Source organism: Moesziomyces antarcticus, assembly GCF_000747765.1.
Source record: "Moesziomyces antarcticus DNA, scaffold: scaffold_v10015, strain JCM 10317, whole genome shotgun sequence".
NCBI lineage: Eukaryota > Fungi > Basidiomycota > Ustilaginomycetes > Ustilaginales > Ustilaginaceae > Moesziomyces > Moesziomyces antarcticus.
In genome coordinates, this window is record NW_014638995.1 from 82,863 (window position 1) to 100,890 (window position 18,028).

The 18,028-nt window shown below is 59.8% G+C and overlaps 8 protein-coding genes and 1 non-coding gene across 9 annotated transcripts; 5 read left to right on the forward strand and 4 right to left on the reverse strand.

Moving 5' to 3' along the window:
* Positions 1–416: 416 nt before the first annotated feature.
* On the forward strand, positions 417–3,169 carry PAN0_015c5054 (NUC153 and WD40 repeat-containing nucleolar rRNA processing-related protein; the record flags this gene model as incomplete). The annotated part of the gene is made up of 2 exons (XM_014799364.1): positions 417–776; positions 1,010–3,169. The coding sequence occupies 2 exons, from the start codon at positions 417–419 to the stop codon at positions 3,167–3,169; spliced, it is 2,520 nt and encodes an 839-aa protein (XP_014654850.1).
* A 441-nt stretch (positions 3,170–3,610) lies between these two features.
* Positions 3,611–4,451, forward strand: PAN0_015c5055 (N-terminal nucleophile aminohydrolase; the record flags this gene model as incomplete). Its single annotated transcript, XM_014799365.1, has 2 exons — positions 3,611–3,642; positions 3,725–4,451. 2 exons carry the CDS (start codon positions 3,611–3,613, stop codon positions 4,449–4,451), a joined length of 759 nt encoding a protein of 252 aa, XP_014654851.1.
* A 136-nt stretch (positions 4,452–4,587) lies between these two features.
* On the reverse strand, positions 4,588–6,612 carry PAN0_015d5056 (uncharacterized protein; the record flags this gene model as incomplete). Its single annotated transcript, XM_014799366.1, has 1 exon — positions 4,588–6,612. The coding sequence occupies one exon, from the start codon at positions 6,610–6,612 to the stop codon at positions 4,588–4,590; it is 2,025 nt and encodes a 674-aa protein (XP_014654852.1).
* Positions 6,613–7,858: 1,246 nt separating this feature from the next.
* Positions 7,859–9,383, forward strand: PAN0_015c5057 (RAS-2; the record flags this gene model as incomplete). The annotated part of the gene is made up of 4 exons (XM_014799367.1): positions 7,859–8,025; positions 8,210–8,463; positions 8,616–8,786; positions 8,875–9,383. 4 exons carry the CDS (start codon positions 7,859–7,861, stop codon positions 9,381–9,383), a joined length of 1,101 nt encoding a protein of 366 aa, XP_014654853.1.
* Positions 9,384–9,691: 308 nt separating this feature from the next.
* PAN0_015d5058 (uncharacterized protein) lies at positions 9,692–10,696 on the reverse strand (the record flags this gene model as incomplete). Its single annotated transcript, XM_014799368.1, has 1 exon — positions 9,692–10,696. The coding sequence occupies one exon, from the start codon at positions 10,694–10,696 to the stop codon at positions 9,692–9,694; it is 1,005 nt and encodes a 334-aa protein (XP_014654854.1).
* A 144-nt stretch (positions 10,697–10,840) lies between these two features.
* PAN0_t015d0002 lies at positions 10,841–10,942 on the reverse strand. Its single transcript has 2 exons — positions 10,907–10,942; positions 10,841–10,875 (listed from the first exon to the last, which is right to left on the reverse strand). It is a non-coding gene; the product is annotated as a tRNA-Gly (tRNA).
* A 696-nt stretch (positions 10,943–11,638) lies between these two features.
* PAN0_015d5059 (glycoside hydrolase) lies at positions 11,639–12,721 on the reverse strand (the record flags this gene model as incomplete). Its single annotated transcript, XM_014799369.1, has 1 exon — positions 11,639–12,721. One exon carries the CDS (start codon positions 12,719–12,721, stop codon positions 11,639–11,641), a length of 1,083 nt encoding a protein of 360 aa, XP_014654855.1.
* A 1,461-nt stretch (positions 12,722–14,182) lies between these two features.
* Positions 14,183–15,127, forward strand: PAN0_015c5060 (uncharacterized protein; the record flags this gene model as incomplete). Its single annotated transcript, XM_014799370.1, has 3 exons — positions 14,183–14,345; positions 14,395–14,560; positions 15,064–15,127. The coding sequence occupies 3 exons, from the start codon at positions 14,183–14,185 to the stop codon at positions 15,125–15,127; spliced, it is 393 nt and encodes a 130-aa protein (XP_014654856.1).
* Positions 15,128–15,840: 713 nt separating this feature from the next.
* On the forward strand, positions 15,841–17,393 carry PAN0_015c5061 (uncharacterized protein; the record flags this gene model as incomplete). The annotated part of the gene is made up of 2 exons (XM_014799371.1): positions 15,841–15,900; positions 16,452–17,393. 2 exons carry the CDS (start codon positions 15,841–15,843, stop codon positions 17,391–17,393), a joined length of 1,002 nt encoding a protein of 333 aa, XP_014654857.1.
* Between the last annotated feature and the right edge of the window lie 635 nt (positions 17,394–18,028).

The following is an 18,028-nucleotide window of genomic DNA, read 5'->3' on the forward strand; positions in this document are numbered from 1 at the left end:
CGGTTCGGCCCTTCCGGCTGCGAAGAAAGTGAGCTCAACTCGAGCCAAATGGCGGGAGTCGGAAGTGCCGGCTCGAGGCGCTGGAATTTTTGCTGCGCTCTGCTTCCAAACTTTTTTTTCCTCTTGCTTTGGCAGAGCTGCAGCGCGCGAAGGATCACCAAAATCGCCTTCTGGAAACGCACAGCCTAGCCAAGAGCCAGACCCTCCTTCTCTTTCTCTATCACATTGTCCTCCCACCTTGACCTCCAGCACCATCCTCAAAGGTCCACTGCACCTCCCCGGCACACTACAGACAGGCGCACGGTGCGAGCTCCATGTGCTTGCTGCGCTCTACGAGGCTCTAGAGCCGCCACGCTAGCTTCGCGCCAGCTCATCTCAAAACTCTCTCGTACACTCCACCCATCTCCCACGCCACCATGCCGGCAGCAGTAGAGCCTGCTCGTGTCTACACAGTCTCGGGCGGTGGTGCTGCCTCTGCAGGCGCAGCAGGTACCTCCTTCAACTCGTCCTCGCTCCCAGACCTCCTGCGCAGGTCCGGCTCGTCCAACAAGCGCAAGAAACGCAAGACCGCTCTCAAGGACGAAGAGATCCTCTCCCGCATCGAGCTCATCCAGGACTTTGAGTTTCCAGAAGCCAGCAACCGCATCGCGGCCACACGCGATGGTCAGTCCATCGTCGCCACAGGCACCTACAAGCCTCAGATCAGGGTGTGGGACTGCGAGCAGCTCAGTCTCAAGTTCGAGCGCCACACAGACGCCGAGAACGTCGACTTTTTGGTAAGTTTTCTTCCTGTTCACCTCGGGTCGGACATTCCATATGATGATCCTACCATAAAATATAACCTTATCTACATTAGCTGCAGAGGCATGCGAGGGCTCGCTCTCGTGTGTCTCGACGCTGAGACAAGCAATCTGATCTCCACCCCTCGGCTCGTCGCTCCATCCGCTCGTTAGATTGACGGCATGCTGACCTATCCCGCCGCAATTTTCTTGCTTTGCTGCTGTGACAGATGCTCTCCGACGACTGGACAAAGTCGCTTCATCTTCAAACCGACCGAACCGTCCAGCTCCAGGCACAAGGCGGCGCGCATGCTCGCGTCCGCATCCCCAAGTTTGGCCGCGCTCTCGGCTACCACTTCCCCTCGGCTGATGCCGTCGTAGCCGCCGCAGGACGAGAGGTCTACCGCCTCAATCTCGATCAGGGCCGCTTCCTCGCGCCATTTGTGCTCGGCGGCGGAGACCTCGGCGAGCCCGCCGGATGCAATGCCATCGACGTCAACCCAGCGCACGGTCTCCTCTGCTTCGGCACAGAAGGCACCGGCGTCGTCGAGATGTGGGATTCGCGCATGCGCAAGCGCGCAGGCGTCCTCAGTGTCGCCACCGAAACCGTGCTCGATGCAGCGCTGCTCGTCGCGCGCCGAAACTTGCCCGGCGTGCTGGACGATGCGGACGACATGTCGGCAACCAAGGAGGCGCTCGCCTCGCTCTCCGTCACGGCACTCGCAGGCGCAGAAGACGGCCTCAACCTCGCCGTCGGCACCAACACCGGCCATGTGCTGCTGTACGACTTGCGCATGGATCGTCCATACCAGACCAAGGACCAAGGATTCGGTCTCCCCATCAAGAAGCTCATGTGGCCTGGCGACAAGGCCGCCGCCAACACCGGGGGCTCCGGACCAAGAACACGCTCCGAGGCGGAGGGCAAGGTGCTCAGTGCCGATGCCAAGGTCATCAAGATCTGGGACAAGGACTCGGGCGACAACCTCGTTTCCGTCACCCCGCCCTCGGCGGCAACCGACATCAACGATGTGGCGCATTACCCAGGCACCGGTCTGCTGATGGCCGCAGTCGAGGGCACCCAGATGGCCGCATGGTACGTGCCTGCTCTCGGTCCCGCGCCACGCTGGTGCTCCTACATCGACACTCTTACCGACGAGATGGACAGCGTCGACACGGGCGGCGCCGGCGCCGGCAAGGGTGTCTACGAGGACTTCAAGTTCGTCGACCGCGCCGAGCTCGAGCGCCTCAGCATGTCGCACCTCATCGGCACCCAGCTGCTGCGCCCCTACATGCACGGCTACTTTGTGTCTCTCGCGCTGTACGAGCGCGCCCGCCTGCTCAACAACCCCACAGCGTACGCCGACGCCCGCGAACGCGCCATCAAGGCCAAGCTCGAGAACCAGGCCGAGTCGCGCATCCGCGCCATCAAGAATCCCAAGCTCGATGCCGGCGTGCGCGTCAACAAGGAGCTTGCCGAAAAGGTCGCACGCGACGCCCAGGCTGCGGCCAAGAAGCAGGCCAAGCGCGATGCCAAGGCTGCTGCCGCGGCCGCAGAGGGCGACGCAGAGACTCCCGAGGTCGATGGCGAGGCGGCAAAGAGCTCGGACAAACCGGGCGCGGCCAATCTGCTGTCCGACTCGCGTTTTACGCAGCTGTTCCAGGACCCCGACTTCCAGATCGACACATCCAGCCGAGAGTTTGCCATGCTCAATCCGTCGACTGCGCTCAAGACGGCGCGCGATGGACCGCGCAAGCTCACTGCGGTCGAGGACGAGGAGAACGAGAGCGACCGCGAGTCGGTCGATCCCGACATGGAGTCCGACGCGTCTTCCTCGGACGACGACGACAACGACGAGCAGGGTGGTGATTCGGGCGACTCGTCCGACGAAGGCGATCTTGGTCAGTATGACCCGCGTGCACGAGACGCATCGGGCAAGCGACCCAAGAACCTCAACCAGGCGCCCGACGTGCGCGCGCGCCAGAGGGGCGCTCGCACAGGTGCGCGTCTGGTCGACGACGACGACGGCGGATCCGGGCGTGCAGGCGGCAAGAAGCGCAGCTTCGAAGAGAGGCTCAAGGCGTCCGGCCCTCGTCAGGCTCGCCGCCCACGTGCGGCCGACTTTATGGACGATGGACAGGCGCCCGTCGGTGCAAGGGAATTCACATGGACACCCTCATCGGGACGCAAAGACCCCGAAGAGAGAAAGAAGTCTGGCGGCGCCAAGAAGTCGGCGGGAGAAGAGACGTTCGGGTTTGGCCTCAGCAAGGGCGCCGGTGCCTCCGAGGGCAAGGGCGTCGAGGCGCTTTCGGACGAGGCCAGGTTCGGTCGCCAGAAGCGAAGACACCCCAACCGCTCGGCTTCCAAGAACGTCATCATGCGCAGGACATAGACCCGGTCCGCGAGTGCCTTCTTGTTCGCCATGCCGCGATATGTGTAATTGTACGAATCATCATCTTTTCATGCTTGTGCATCGTGGAATATCGTGCTGACGACGGTGAGGATGGAGGGTGTCGAAAGTTCGAAAATGTGAGATCGCGTCCGTAACAATTTCGGCCTTTGCGCATGTGGAGGAAAGGTGATCGAGTGTGCGGTTGGGCTGAAGTGCGGAGGGTGCAAGACGCGTTGGCTGGGCCCAGGAGCTTGCGAAGCTGCACAGTGCACTGTCGTTGCCGTCTTCTACAGGTGTTGGTCTTCATCCTCACCACCGTCTCATCTCAAAGCATTGCGCCGATACCTCTGTTCGCAAGCAGCAGGCCTAGAAAGACGACACCTTCGCTTCCGATCAACATTCCTGTCCGTGCAATTCGACCGCAGCGGCGCATACTTCAACATGTCGGCAGGTGCAGGTGACCGAGCCTACTCGTAAGTCGTCTACTCGCACTGCACGAGCGCTTTGGCTTTCCGGACCAAGACTGACGCTTTTTTGCTTCTTGCATCTGCGTAGATTCTCTTTGACGACGTTCTCGCCGTCGGGCAAGCTTGTGCAGATCGAGCATGCGCTTGCTGCCGTGTCACAAGGTGCGACCTCTTTGGGCATCAAGGCTTCCAATGCGATCGTGATTGCTACCGAGAAGCGGGCACCTTCGCCACTCGTGGACGACTCGGCGCTGGAACGCATCAGCATCATCTGCCCCAACATTGGCATGGTGTATTCTGGCATGGGACCCGACTTCCGCGTGCTCGTCTCGTCGGCTCGCAAAGCGGCACAGACGTATTGGAAGACGTTTGGCGAGTACCCGCCCACGCGCGTGCTCGTGCAGGAGATCGCCACACTCATGCAACAAGCTACGCAGCGCGGAGGTGTCCGTCCCTTTGGGGTTTCTCTCCTTGTGGCGGGCTTTGACAGTGCACGTGGTCCAAGTCTGTACCAGGTGGACCCAAGTGGCAGCTACTTCATGTGGAAGGCGTCGGCGATCGGCAAGAACATGCAGAACGCAAAGACGTTCCTCGAAAAGCGCTACAACGACGACATTTCGCAGGAAGACGCCATCCACACCGCGCTCCTCACGCTCAAGGAGGGCTTCGAGGGCCAAATGACCGAAAAGACCATCGAGATCGGCGTCATCTCGGCAACCCACACAAAGGCACTCGGCAACGGAGACCACGGCGACCCCATCCCCGTGTTCAGAAAACTCTCCGAGTCCGAGGTCAAGGACTACCTCGCACTCTAGTCTCGTTCCGTTTTGCACAACCTCACCAATGCCACAGTAAGAAACTCCACACTCGGCCCGAACGTGTTGCGTGATGTGGCGCTGCGACTCGCCGACTTTGGGCTGCATTGCGAAGGGAAATTGCATCAATACGAGGCTAGGCATCGACGACGCGGCCAAAGTTGGAGAGGAGCGAGACGATGAGCGTGAGCACGCGTTTGGTTTGGTCGTTGGACATGGCGGCGTTGGGCGCGGTTTGCGAGGCGGTCCAGAGTGCAGCGACGAGGATGCCGCTGATGCCGACGAGCGCGAGCGTGCGTGCGTGGTGCGCGCCAACGTGCGCCGGCGGCAGCGGCGATGGTTTCTCGTCGCTCCCCGGCGGCGCTTCCGGCTGAGGCGGATGCGGGTCGAGCACGACCGCGTCAGTCGGCCCGCTCAGCGCAGCTTCCGCAGCAGCATCCATCTCTGCCCACTCGGTATCGTGCGCAGACCTGGCGGGCGTGAACGTCGAAGACCACGTGAAGAGCACGCTCTTGGGCCCCATGATGGTGTGCGCACCAACGTCGGCCGAGTCGAGCTCGAAGCGGCGCATCAGCTGTACAGCTTCTTGCAGCAGCGACGAGATCGATGTTCCGCTGTCTTTGACAATTTCCTTTTCCTCATGCGACGCTGCGAGCGCCCGGTCTGACGCCAGACTTGGCAGTTCGACGTCCGGATCAGTATACATGCTCGCCTCCTCCGCCAAGCCTTCCGGTCCACTTCTGTCGGAGCGCTGGTCGTCTCCATCGGGTATGATGCGCGGGAGCCTGCTGAGAATCGCGTGGAGCATCGCCGGGTCGTCCAGCTCGTCCGCATCCATGGCGAGGATCTCGTCCCTTCTCGACCTGACCACGGCGGCGCATACGTATATCGCCGACGCCGGCCCGTGAGCAATGACGAACTCGAGCACGCGCTGCATGACGGCGACGTTGGGTGCATCGTGCGTGAGCATGGTCAGCAGCCAGGGCAGCGCAAAGAACGGAAGTGGCGAGGCACGGTCGACGAGCTCGGCGAGTGGTGGATCGCACAAGCGCAGCAGGTTGCCGAGGACCTTGAGTTGGCCCATGACGGGGAGCAGATCGGGTGTCATGCTGTCGCGGATGAGATGCAGACTGATTCGCTCGGCTACGAGCTCAACCAGCGCCTCCTGCTCGTCGTTCGCAAACAGCCCCGAGGCCGAAGCCAGTGGAGATGTCGAGGCCAGCGTCAGAAGGACTACCGAGAGGATGTCGTGGTAGCCTTGAAAGTAGTGCAGTGTGGGATGGCGGGAGAGGGTGGTTAGGACGAGGTGTGTGAGCTGCTTTCGGCGCAGCGACCTCTCCTCTTGAGCCTCAGCTTGGGACTTGAAAACGTTCTTGAAGGCAGGACCGATGAAGCTGCGGTCGACATCCTTGGCCACCTGCTCCACATCTCTCTCGGATAGATTCGGGAAGCGCGGCTGGTGAGGCGGTGGTGACGTGGGAGGTAATGTTTCGTCGGGTGGCGTCGCAGTGACGGACGTATCTGCCGACTGTGGGGAAATGAAAGGGCTTGACGGGTTTGACGTGTCGCTCGGCCCAGTGCTCATCCGCGGGGAGTGCGCGAGGTCAGGCGATGCCGTGGGGGACTGAGAGGTTGCAGATTGGCCGCCTTTGCGTCTCTTGGTCTTTTTCGACTCGACGACCTTCCACTCGGAGTTTGTTGCTTTGGATCGTGCAGCGGTGACAGTGGATCGATGGTCGCTGCCACCTGCGTCGCTGTCTGTTGGAAGTGAGTGATCGAGTATGTCGCTGCCGGCCAGCTGCCAGCCGTCCTTGTCCAAGGGCACAGAGGCGTTGAGCGTATCATCGATGATGCTGGGAGCGCTCTTTGAGGATGAAGGGAGTGCCACGGTCTCGTCGATGGAGGCAGCTTCCAACGCCGATTTCGTGTGTGAGTGGATCCTCTCCGGAGAGATGCCGAGCAGCTCGAGCCAGGCTTCCGCGCGCCGATCGCGAGCAGACGCGCGAGCAAGGCCGGATGGCTGCAGGCATTGCTCCTGAAATTGGCGTCGAAGGTGTTTCCTGGATTGATCCTGCGTGTCAGATGGGTGATCCGGCTGCGCATTTGTGGAAGATTCGAGCGATGCTAGCCGGCGCGGGTTGGAGGAGTTTGAGCTCGGCATGGCGGCGACTGAGCAGCGCACCAAGCTGTAGTTAGGCTCGCCGTTTCAAAGATGCCTTTGCGGTAGCATGTCAATTCCGAAGTGGATTCCTGGTGGAGCGTTTGGAGTCGGAGGTGGAAGCTCACTTGGACGGAAATCGCTTTCGAAGAGAGCCTGCAGGGTGCGTCCGTGCATGCGTGTTTGCCTTCGACCGGAAATTGACGCTGCAATCTAGAGAGCGACGCTTGGCTGGTGACTAAACCAAGCGCGCTCAGGGTCCACTCATCTCCGAGTTCCTGAAGCCGAGAAAAAAAATGGGTTCGGACCGAGTAGGGCTGGCAGTGTGCCTTTATCGTATGCACGACTTGCTATCGACTGAAACAGCGGGTGAGCACGCAGGCTCTTCGGGAAGAGAAAGAAAGCGGAGTGCTGAAGTGTGGGAGAATCTTCGGCACGACCGAAGCCGGGGATGGTGCCGAAGCCTGGAATTCCATCCCTGGAAGACACGCCGAGCAGAGGTTTCAGGTGCGCTTTTGTCGCGCGCGCGCCGCCCTAGGTTTGGGCTTGGCTTGGCGTCGGTCGAAAAGCCCGTTTCGACTCGCGCGTCGCTTGCAAGACAGCGTGCTCGGAGATGCCCTGAAACAAGGAGGCGAGCTGCGACTGCGACAGGGCAAGTGAGGGACAAGCAAGAGTCGGATCCAAGCCAGCGGAAAGACAACCAGCTGGCGCGCCTAGCGCGGCAAAACTTGGCTGGGGCTGGATGGACCCTGAATCGAGCCAATCTCGACTCTAGCTCGTTATTGCCTTTCATCTGAAGAACTCTCTTCCGGCGGCACTGCAGCAGCAGCAGCAGCAGCAGCAGCACCTCCTCATATCACGCTGCCATGCAACGGAGCCGTCCGGAATGGCTTGTACTGCATGCACAAGCTGCAGCGGGAGCAAGAGGAAGAGGTGGTGGTGGTGATGGCGGCGTCACGAGGCGAAGGCCGGTCCGAGATGCAGCGGCTGCAGCTAGGCGGCTCATCCGGCCCAACTGACGCCCGCCCGACTCGCTTGCATTCCATGATTTCCTGCCCCGAACCCCAATGCAAATCCTGGAGCAAACCAAACGGCCAGCCCCTCTCTGCTCTCCTCGCACTCCCCCTCCCGATGCTCAAGCACGGATTCTATCGGTCTGTGACCGTCGCAGACGATTCCTGCATACGGGGCTGCAACAGCATCTCATAAGCACCCACCTTTCATCGGCCGTCTCGCGCCAGTGTGTCATATGGACGCAGTGAAGAGAGCATGCATTGCAGATCCAACGAATGAAGAGGTGGGGCGCAAAGCCACAATCGTCACGCTGCTTGCTCCACCCACGGGATACGCCCGCGCACATACCAAACCTGGCGTGCAGCAGCAGCACGACACAGCGACTCGCTTCATCAACGCGATGTGCCGTGACCAATTCGCACACGGCCGTTGGCCAAGCCCATCCCACACCGCGCTGTGCAGCCAGAGAAAGAAAAAGGGGGGAAATCCCTAAGAAAATCAAAAAAAGAAAAGAAAAGCCGGGCGCAGGAGAGCGAAACGGGCCTGCTGCGTCTGCGCTCCGCACAAATTTGTGTGGTTGCTACAGCGAAGCTGCTCCAGCTCGGGCAGATGCTCGCTGCGGTGTTCGGCTACCGTCTGGCCCTGCTGCAGCTGCTGCTCCATGGCAAGCGCGAGGCGACCAGGCAGAAACACCTCGCTGCCGTATCGACCCTTCAGTTCGTCCACCCGCCGTCACTGCTTTCCTCTCCTCGTCATCCGTCTCTTTGGGTCCACACAGCATTCTTCCATCCCAATCGACGCCGGTGCTCTCGCAACGCACCCTCTATTTGGCACACTTTCGTTTCAGTTTGCGTCGCTCCACGCATCCGTGGCCATCAGCATCCACCGCGAGGCCTCCACTCCACCCGAACTCGCTTGATCGCTGCCCACCGTCACGTAGCGCAAGCCCTCGTTCGTTCTACAAGCCCGGCCATCGTCCTTTGTTTATCAAGAACTCTACCATCGCGTCGCGTTTCCTTCTCCTCGACCCGTCAAGACCCTCGCATCCAACCAAACCCCGCGTTCCTCTCTTAGCTCGCCCTCCTTTGCCATCATGTCCGCTCCCGGCAGCTCCACGCTTCGCAAGAAGAGAAAGATCGCCGTCCTTGGCTCGCGCTCCGTCGGTAAGCATCCTTCGACCTCGACCCTGGCGGTGTGCCGCGCGACAGCTGACCGAATCCACTTCTCCCTCTTGTTTCTGTGCACATATAGGCAAGTCGTCGCTGATCGTGCGCTATGTCGAGGACGCCTTCGTCGACTCGTACTACCCGACCATCGAGAACATCTTCCAGAAGACCATCACGCACAAGGGCCAGGAATACGACTGCGACATCATCGACACCGCAGGCCAGGACGAGTACTCGATCCTCAACTCCAAACACGCCATCGGCATCCACGGCTACATGCTCGTCTACAGCATCGCTTCGCGCAACAGCTTCGACATGGTTCAGACCGTCCACGACAAGATCCTCAATTACACCGGCACCGAATCCGTGCCTTGCGTCATCGTCGGCCAAAAGAGCGATCTTCACGTACAGCGTCAGGTGTCCGAGGCCGAAGGCAAGCAGCTCGCCTCGCAGCTCAAGGCTGCCTGGATCGAGGTCAGTGCGCGTCATAACGCAAACGTCGCAAAGGCCTTCGAGGCCATGCTCGGCGAGACCGAGCAGGGCACCCAGGAGGGCGGTCCCGAGCCACAACCGTCCAAGTGCATCGTCATGTGATCAACCCGCGGCCTCCCCCGCTTCATCTTGGACTTTGCCTTGCGCTTCTCGCTCCCCTTATCTACTCTCTCTCTTTCTCTCTTGTTTATTAACCGTCAAGCTGCACATCCCGGCTCGCTTTTGGATCTCGTTCTTTCTCCTTTCAGTCTTCCTCACCACCTCGGTTTCAGTCAGGTCTTAATCTCCTCAGTCTATCCCAACAAGACACGCGCTCTTGATCACAGTGAAGACACGTCTGCATGCTTCGCTTGGTGTGCCATTGCAGTGCTTGACTGGGGTATAAGAATGAAGCAAGTTTGAGAGGGGCTCTAAGGAAGTTGTGGGCCGAGAGAGCCGTTCTTGCCGATGGCACGCACGAGCATGTGGTCTCCCCTCGCGCGTGCTGCTGCCGTGAACACATCCAGGCTCTGACTGTCTGTCGAGGATGGCAACGAGGAGAGTGTGCCAAGCGCGTCGTCCCAGCCGGTGCCGGCGACTCGGTCATTGAACTGTGGCAGATGCACGCGCACGCCTGCGTCACATGGTCGCGCGGCGTCCGAACCTGTACCTTGAGCTTGAAGTTGCGCCGATGGCGGTGGTGCATCGACGGCGGTGTTGAGTTTGGATGGTGAGCCTGGCTTTGGATGCGCCGGCAATGGTGCGGCTTCCGTCTTCCGCGACAGGCGTGCTTGACGAAGCTGACTGCGTTGACGACGGGATAGTCGCGGGTTGACCGACGGCTTGCTACCGTTCAGCAGGTCTCGCCGAAGTACCGCAACGTGACGTCGCTGCCTCTGCGACATCCGCTGCTTCTTCTCTCCCTTATCCTGGTCGCCGTCTCCGCTCGCCTTGGCCTCCTGCTGGGGATCGCCATGGGTCCCCGTGTGTGGTGGCAGATCGATCGCATTCGGAGCGGGGATCCTGACACTCGTTCCACAGACTCTGCACTGCTTCTTCAGCACATGATCGTGCGGACCTGAAGTCTTGCACCTGACGGCCAGCGTCAATCCCTCGATCCACGCCGTGCTGCACTTTGGGCATGCACTTCGCTTGACCGACGTATCCAGCCGGATCACCGCCTTGCGCGATAACGTCCGTGCCGACCGCACCATCTCGCCCTGCAGGCCTACCATCCCCACACCTTGCTCTCCTGCCAAAGCGGACGAAAGGACCGAGTAGAACGTCGCGACCTGGTCGAGGTGATTGAGCGTGTGGTGGTGTTCTGGATGCGCTACCGCCTTGGGGACCACCCAGCCCGCAGCACCCTTGCCAGCACCGGGCTTGGATGTGGGGCCGCCGGCCTCAGCAGCCTTGCGCGCATTGCTCTTGGCCATCTTGACGTGACGGCGACTCAGTGCTCGTGAATGAGCTCGATGGTGGTCGGAAGGCGAAATGTGTGATGCAGCTCCACCTACAAAAAATGGAGACCGAGCGGACAGGGTCCACACAGCCCGTTTGGCGAAAAAGACAAAAAAGAATGCATTGACGGGGACTCGAACCCCGGTCGAGTCGAATCGGTAGTCACGCCTCAGAAAGGCGATGAGTGGCAACGACTCATGATACCCCTACACTATCAATGCTTGTATGGTGGAGGAGAAACCATTTGCAAACCATTTGGAATTCTATACCGTTAAATCCCATTAGACGCGGTACGTCATTTTGACAGGTATGAGGGCGGATCAGATATATGCTATGGAACCGCGCACATGGTGCGGAAGTGCGGAAGGTAAATTTGCGGAACGACAGGTGCGGACCGAGCGACAGGTGCGGACTGAACGACAGGTGGGAGAAACGCAGGAACAACAGGAATGAAAGTCTGCGAACAACAGAGACGAGAGGTGCGGGCGACAATTGTGTACCATCCGCTTGAGCTTCTGGAGACCTTGATAAACCGGACCTCCGATCCCTTTCCTCAACACTTCGGCACACAGTTGATTCATGGACACTGCCTGAGATGGACCTTCCCTGAATCGAATGACCTAGGAGTCAAGCATTCAACAGCTCGGACAGCTCCACATGAAAGCACAAAACGAAGCACAAAGCGCCGGAAGGAGACAAGAGGAGGGCTGCTCAGCAGCCCCGACAGTATGCTTGGCATTTGAGGGACTGTTTGTGATATGTCGGAGACCGGAACATGCGGAATATGAGAATGCAAACGAACAAGCCCGCAGCAAGCGGAAGGGCATGTGAAGATGAAGACGAAGCCGATGCCGAGCAGCACCTGGCTGCGGCACAGTGGGAAAGGAGAAGGCGAATCAGAAGCCCCGAGCCATGCCTTAGTTGGCGTTGGCGTAGGTGCGGAAGAGGGCAGTGGGGTTGTTGCCGTTGCTCAATCTCTGGGTCTCGCTGACTCCCTGGAGGTTCTGAATAACGGCAAAAGGAGCCCATCCCTTGATCCAGTCCTGCGAGTTCATGAAGTTGGCCATCTCGGTAGCAAAAGCGTTGGTCTTGTTCTTGTCGCATTGGCTTCCGCCATTAAAGTTCGTGCACGCATATTCGGTAACCCAGATGTCCTTTCCGAACGTCTGATGCCAGTCCTGGAGGTACTGCTTGAAGTCGTCGCTCGAGGTGCCGTAGTAGTGGATGGCGATGGAGTCGAGCTTGTTGAAAGTGTCGGGGCAGGCCTTCTTGAAGTTCTGGTACCAGGTCTTTCCATCGGGGGCGTTGGTAGTGGAGGGACCCATGAGGTACCAGCCCTTGTTCTTGAGCGGGAGGAGGTACTCCTCGATGAGCTTGCATCCGTCCTGCGGGCTCATGTCGGACTGGCCCTTCTGGTTGACCTCGTTCATGGCCATGGCGCACTTGTGTTGGTTGGACTTGGCGTCGAGGTTGTCGAGGACGTTCTTCTTGAACGAGTCGGCGTTCTTCCAGCCCCAGAGCATTGGGCAGTACATGAGCTTGTCGACGGGCGCGTTGTCCCATCCGGGCGTCGAGTCCCACGAGTAGAACCATGAGACGGAGCCAAAGTCAAAGTTGTCGATGGGCATGCCGTCGCGGTTGGCCCAGCACAGACCCATCTTGCCACCCGAGGTGTTGCCGTTTGCCGAGGTGGAGCTCGAGGAAGATGACGAGGACGAGGACGAGGACGAGTCAGAGTCAGAGTCGGACTTGGACTGCGAGTGCGAGTTGGACTTGGACTTGGAGCCGGATGACTTGTAGTTTTGGGCTGCGGCAGCAGCTGGCTTCTTGCTCTTGTGCTTGGCCTGGCCTGATGCCGAGCAGCTCTTGTGAGCCGCGCGCTTGTGAGCGTGTCGTCGAACGACGTCGGGCACGTCAGGCTGGTCCATGGTGGATGCCGAGACCATGGCGGTGCTGGCGACAAGCGCGGCGAGCGCGAGCGAGGTGGCGAATGACTTCATTCTGAGTCGAAAGTTGGTGGTTGATGGAAGGTCGGAGGGAAGAGACGATGGTAGCAGCACAAGTGGTCAGGGGAGACGTCGAGCTGAGGATACTGGGTGGGGAAAGCAAAGAGAGTCGCAGGGCGGATCACGGCGATCAAAACAAATGACAGACAGGGAATAAGGTGATGTTGCAGAACGCGGAGGTGGAGCAGTAGAGAGGTGAACAGAGGAATCACTAGATGCCAAGGCCAGCTTGAAGTCTAGGTAAAGGGGGAATGGGCTGTTGGTGTTGGGGGTTGAGAGAGAGGAGGGAGAGGAGATGGAGGCGAGAGCGGGAAGGAGCGGCGTGTGGGAGGGAAAGGATATGTACGATTAGTAGGGAGGGGCAAGGGTGCGGGGACGACACGAGGAGCAGGCAGCGGAGCTTTGGGGATCCACAGTGCAAGGGGCAGAGCAGGGCGACGATCCTTTGCTCAGACACGGAACAGGCATGATCGACAAACAAGCGTAAAGCGGATGATCAGCGCAATGTTGGAGCGCACCGCCCATGTGCTCAGCACACGCGCTGCGGTTGGTTGGCACGGACGGCGCAGCGATCCGCTGTGCCACGGCGACTTGGCGCAGTGAAAGTTCGGCCTTCAAGCTTGTGAGAGCGCTCGGTGTGGCACTGCAGCTCTTTTACTGTACAAGCGAGATCACGATGAGAGCCGACATGTGTGCGCAGACTGGAGCTGTTGCCATCGATTGCAGCGCAGGCACCGTCTGTTGATGGCAAGCTTGCGCCGGTGCGCAGGAGCGGGGCGTCCGCGACCCGGCGGCGCACGGCGGGATGCATGGGCGGTGAGATAGATCTGCGGGCGCAAGGGATGCCGATCGGCGAGTAGCGTTGCTGCTGCTGCTGCTGCTGCTGCCCCTTTTGCAAGAGGCGAGCAAGAGGCGAGCTGCGCGAGCGTTGCAGATAGAGTACAGTAGCGAGGTGAAAGCTGTCAACGGCCGCCAGCTGGCAGCTGCCGACGGTCCCCTTCCTTCTTCCTTTGACAGGTCGATGGCGCGTCGATCTTTTTTTTTTTTTTTGTCTTTTTAGCGAGAGACATGTCGCCGTGCCGAAGCTGCTAACGCAAGACCCTCGATTTGCAGAGATGCGATCCAGCTCCGAGGACCATCTCTACACAACATGATGCAAAACATGGTCGACGTCATGCTTCACTGCCTGCCTCAAGCTATCTGACAAGCGATACAACACCGAGCCTTGTAGTGCGAGGATCCTTGGCGGCGGTAAGGCGGCGGCGGCCGGGGCAGAGGCTGACAGGAGGCGCAACGACGCCTGAGCTGCAGCGACCGTGTGGATTTGCGCCGGCCGTTGCAAAGCGTTGCAGTGCCGAAGTCTGCGCTGCAACGCAAAAAAAAAGAAAAATCCGAAGGCCTCGCCAGTGAGATTTCGCTAAGCGACGGCGCGCGTGCTTTTGGGGTGCACCAAGAATGCCACGTACATACGGCATGCCAGCTCGTCATTCCAGCGCCTCTTCACAGGCAGAGCGTACAGGCAAGGCGACAGGCCTCACCCTGCCGACACCCTTTGTTTCCAGGCGACTCCCTGTGGATGATTTCGGACGAGAGGATCAGGCCAAGTGGACCAGCGACGGTGCGCTGATGGTTCTGATGTTAGCTCCTACAGCAGTCCCATTTTCTAGACTCGAATTCGCATCGGCGAATCGAACAGCCCGATGAGCAGCAAGTCCAGATCGACCTCCAACCCACGTGGTTGAAAGGTCGTTTCGCGGGCGATGAAGATATGAAGATCTTCATCCTCAGCAGAGACACAGGCTGCGGGAAACGGCGATCGCCGCTGCACCGATGGTTCGATTCGGCGGAGAGCAGAGAGCCGGCTGAGACCACGGCAGAACACGGGAGACGCTGCGAACATGCTACAGTATGCGGCGGGGCGTCGTGTGGTGTCGGCCACTGGAAGCACAAGCAATGGAAGCATTGTTTGTCTCGTGAGACTGGACCTGGCTCGTATATTTGCAGTGGTCAGATCGGGATGAGATCGTCGCTGTTCGGACTTGCAATGACATTCAGTCGGCTCATCGTGTCGCAGGCAACCTTTGTGTGTGAGACACGATCACGACACAATAACGAGATCACATGTTCGCGGATCAGAGAGCCATTGGGCGCTCGTTTGGAAGCGAGTGAAACGAACACGCAGTGATGGTCGGAGCTTCGCCATGAAAGACCCCATGGGATCCATTTGGTGCCCCGCCTGGTGTCTCGCCCGGACAACGATGCAGAGCCCCTCGCAGCCCAACACGGCTCGACTAGCTGGCACTGGCTGTTGCCTTCCTAATCTGGTCGATCGAAAGCCACCCAGACGATGCTACTGCACCGAGGCCTGATGGCCAAGGTGGCGCAAAGGATGCCGAATAACTTAAGCGTCCTTTTGCCTTTGGTCTCGGGTTGTGGGGCAGAGGTCGGATGTTGCCGGTGGCCTAGTCGGCTACCGGTGAAAGTGGCAGGCGAGGAGGAGGCTAGGCCCCGACGCTCAGCCAGAGGAGCGCGACGCCTGGTTTGAAATCCCTTTTCCCGCGCCAAGGTGCATGCATGAAGTCGGCTCGACTTTGACCGGGCGAATACAGACGCGCAAATGTGAATTCAGCACAGAAATATCGAATTCAAGTGACACCTCGCCAGGGAGTTCAAGGTTAAGTTGCGGGCCACAGGAGCTTTTGAGACAAGCAGCCTGCTTCACCTCGTTCGCCGCTCGCCTGTGCTTTTTTTCCCTCGCAACGGGAGTGAGCAACCTCGCTTCGACGAGGACCGTCTGCCGGCGTACGTTAAAGTGGGCTCGCGTGCGTTGCTCCCCGCCTCAAATCAAATCGTGTCGCCTTTCTTTCGCTTTCACCTGGGCGTCGGATGAGAGACACGATCCCGTGTCTGGCGCTCCCTCTCTCTGTGGCCGCCCGCCTCATACAATCCTAGCGCAGCAACAGTGCATGGCGGCCCTGCATGCGAGACGCCTGAAAGAGACTGTTTGCCTCGCGTGGCGAGTGGGGCTCCCTCTCGAGTTTCCCCTCAACGTGCCTTGGATCCAATCAGATGCTTTGATCGTTGTACCTCTGTGAACAACGTTTGCCACGCCAATGCATCTTGACACTAGATTTGCTGCGACCTGGTGCTACGCCAAGCGTCGCAAGTCGGTGGTGTAGCACAGCCATCCCGTCGCGCGAGGTCCACGGCCAGCCACCGACGGCTCCCCGCGTCTCCCGCCTTGTCCCTGTCTTTCCGCCACCCAACCTAACGGGACGCCGACGGCGACGAGACATCCACACGCCCCCGACCCGCAGCTCCTGCAGCCCCGCACCTCTTTGGTCCTTGCGCTTCCTTGAATTCGCCAGATTGGAGCTCCGCCGCACAGTTCTGATCTGGTCTGAACCCAGACTCTTGCCTCGTCCCTGCAGCGTCCCAGCGAAAAACAAGGTGGAATCAGCGGAGTTGTGAACCCTGTCGAGGCTGGAAGCGCACTCCCTTTGCTCGCCCTGCCAAGCGTCGACTTGGCGTGCTGGCCGTACTGCCGCACTCCCCCGGCCCCAGAGCTGTGGCCAGGCCCTCTCGCCCTTGCCTTCTGTTGCGAATTCAGTGCGACAGCTGGACAGCCGAACCGACCCCGCACGCCGAGAGAATATATACTTTGGACGACTTCGTTCATGCTCGCCACCGCTTACCCTCGTCCTTCTTCACTCCCCACTAGCAGTCTACCGTCCGCGTCCCTGCCCCCGACGCCATCCTACCTTCGCGACCGCCCACTTCCGACATTGTTTACCGATCGACTCGCTCAGACAAGGCATCCGTATCCGCAAACAGGTCCTTCCATCCTCCATCTGCCAAGATGCAGGACCGCGAGTTCACCATGACGAAGTCGCTTCTGACCGTCTTGGTCGGTCGCTCATCACGCAGCAACAACGCAGGCGCGGCACGTTCCAAGGTCAAGGCCGCCGCCGCCGCTGCCGATGAGGAGTACACGTCCAATTCGGCGCACCGCCACCGTTTCGACGACAAGTCCGGAGGACCACCACCACGCGGCTCGCTTACGGACGAAAAGCTCCCGTACCTCGATTGGCGCTTGAAGCGAATCAATACCGTGCGTCACAAGTCGGAGGGCACCGCACACTGCTGGATTGACGGGCGCGACACCATCGGCCGCACCTCGTTGGATTCGGATCGCCCACTGCCCGTCGCCGCCGCCGCCGCCCCGCGCAAGGAGGAATTTCGCGCGCCAGCATCTAAGCAGCTGCCAACGGCAGGCATGGTGGCATCCAGCACACTGCCCGCCATCTATGCCGAGGAGAAGGACGCCGGTCTCAAGGCGCTCGAGCATGCCTACGCCGGTGACAGCATGCTCGCCGATATGCCTCGCCTTGCCAAGCGTGACACGGGCTCCGACTCCGGGACGTCGGGCGCATCCGATCAGCACCACATCTCGCTCGCTCCCGTGCAGCTTCACGCCACGGCAGACAAGGACGTCGGCGTCTACTTCAGCAAGCCAAAGAGATCTCTCCTTGTGCGTACTGGCTCGCGCTTTGGCATGAAGAAGGCCGCCGGCGCGCGAACAACAGACGGTGGCGAGCGGGATGTTGAAGACTCGAGGCCCATGTCACGAAACGGTCGCTCCTTCTCTCGCATCTGGAATCGCTGAGCTCAGCTGTCTTCCCTTCCCCCGTCGTGGAACCTCTGTCCTCGCCAGCACTGGCGCGGAGATTATATTAGCATACCACATTTATCTTATACCCCACTCCACTCACTCGTCATGGAATGCCCAGGCACCGCTTGTTTACGATTGTCTCGCCCGCGTTTGTTCGTTTGTGCACTATGCGCCCTCGATATCGAGTCGCCGACAATGTTCTTGCACGTGGTGCGCTCAACATCGTCTTCTTGACCACGATCGTGTGCTTGTGATCTGTGCCGGGAGGCGCGGACACCGTCTGCAGCGATTCGGGCTGGATAGTTGTGACCGCATAAAAACGCCTGCCACCAGCGCTTTCGGTCGGATCAGATCGGGCAAGTTGACGGGCGTGCATGCCCCGCAATCGTCCGCTGCGAAGCAAGGTGTGGGATCGACAGTCTGAACAAATGCATCTTTTTTTCCAATACGACTGCACGTGTGGCTTTGGGCCGCGTTCCAAACATCTGTCGGCCCAACGTCACCTGGCAGATTTCTAGGCAGACGAGTTCCAAATCCGCTCGAATGCGTCCGTTGCTCTCCCTGTTGCGAGAGCATGGCAACAGGAATCCGCATCCGCATCTGCCGTCAACCTTCTTTGATGGCCCGAA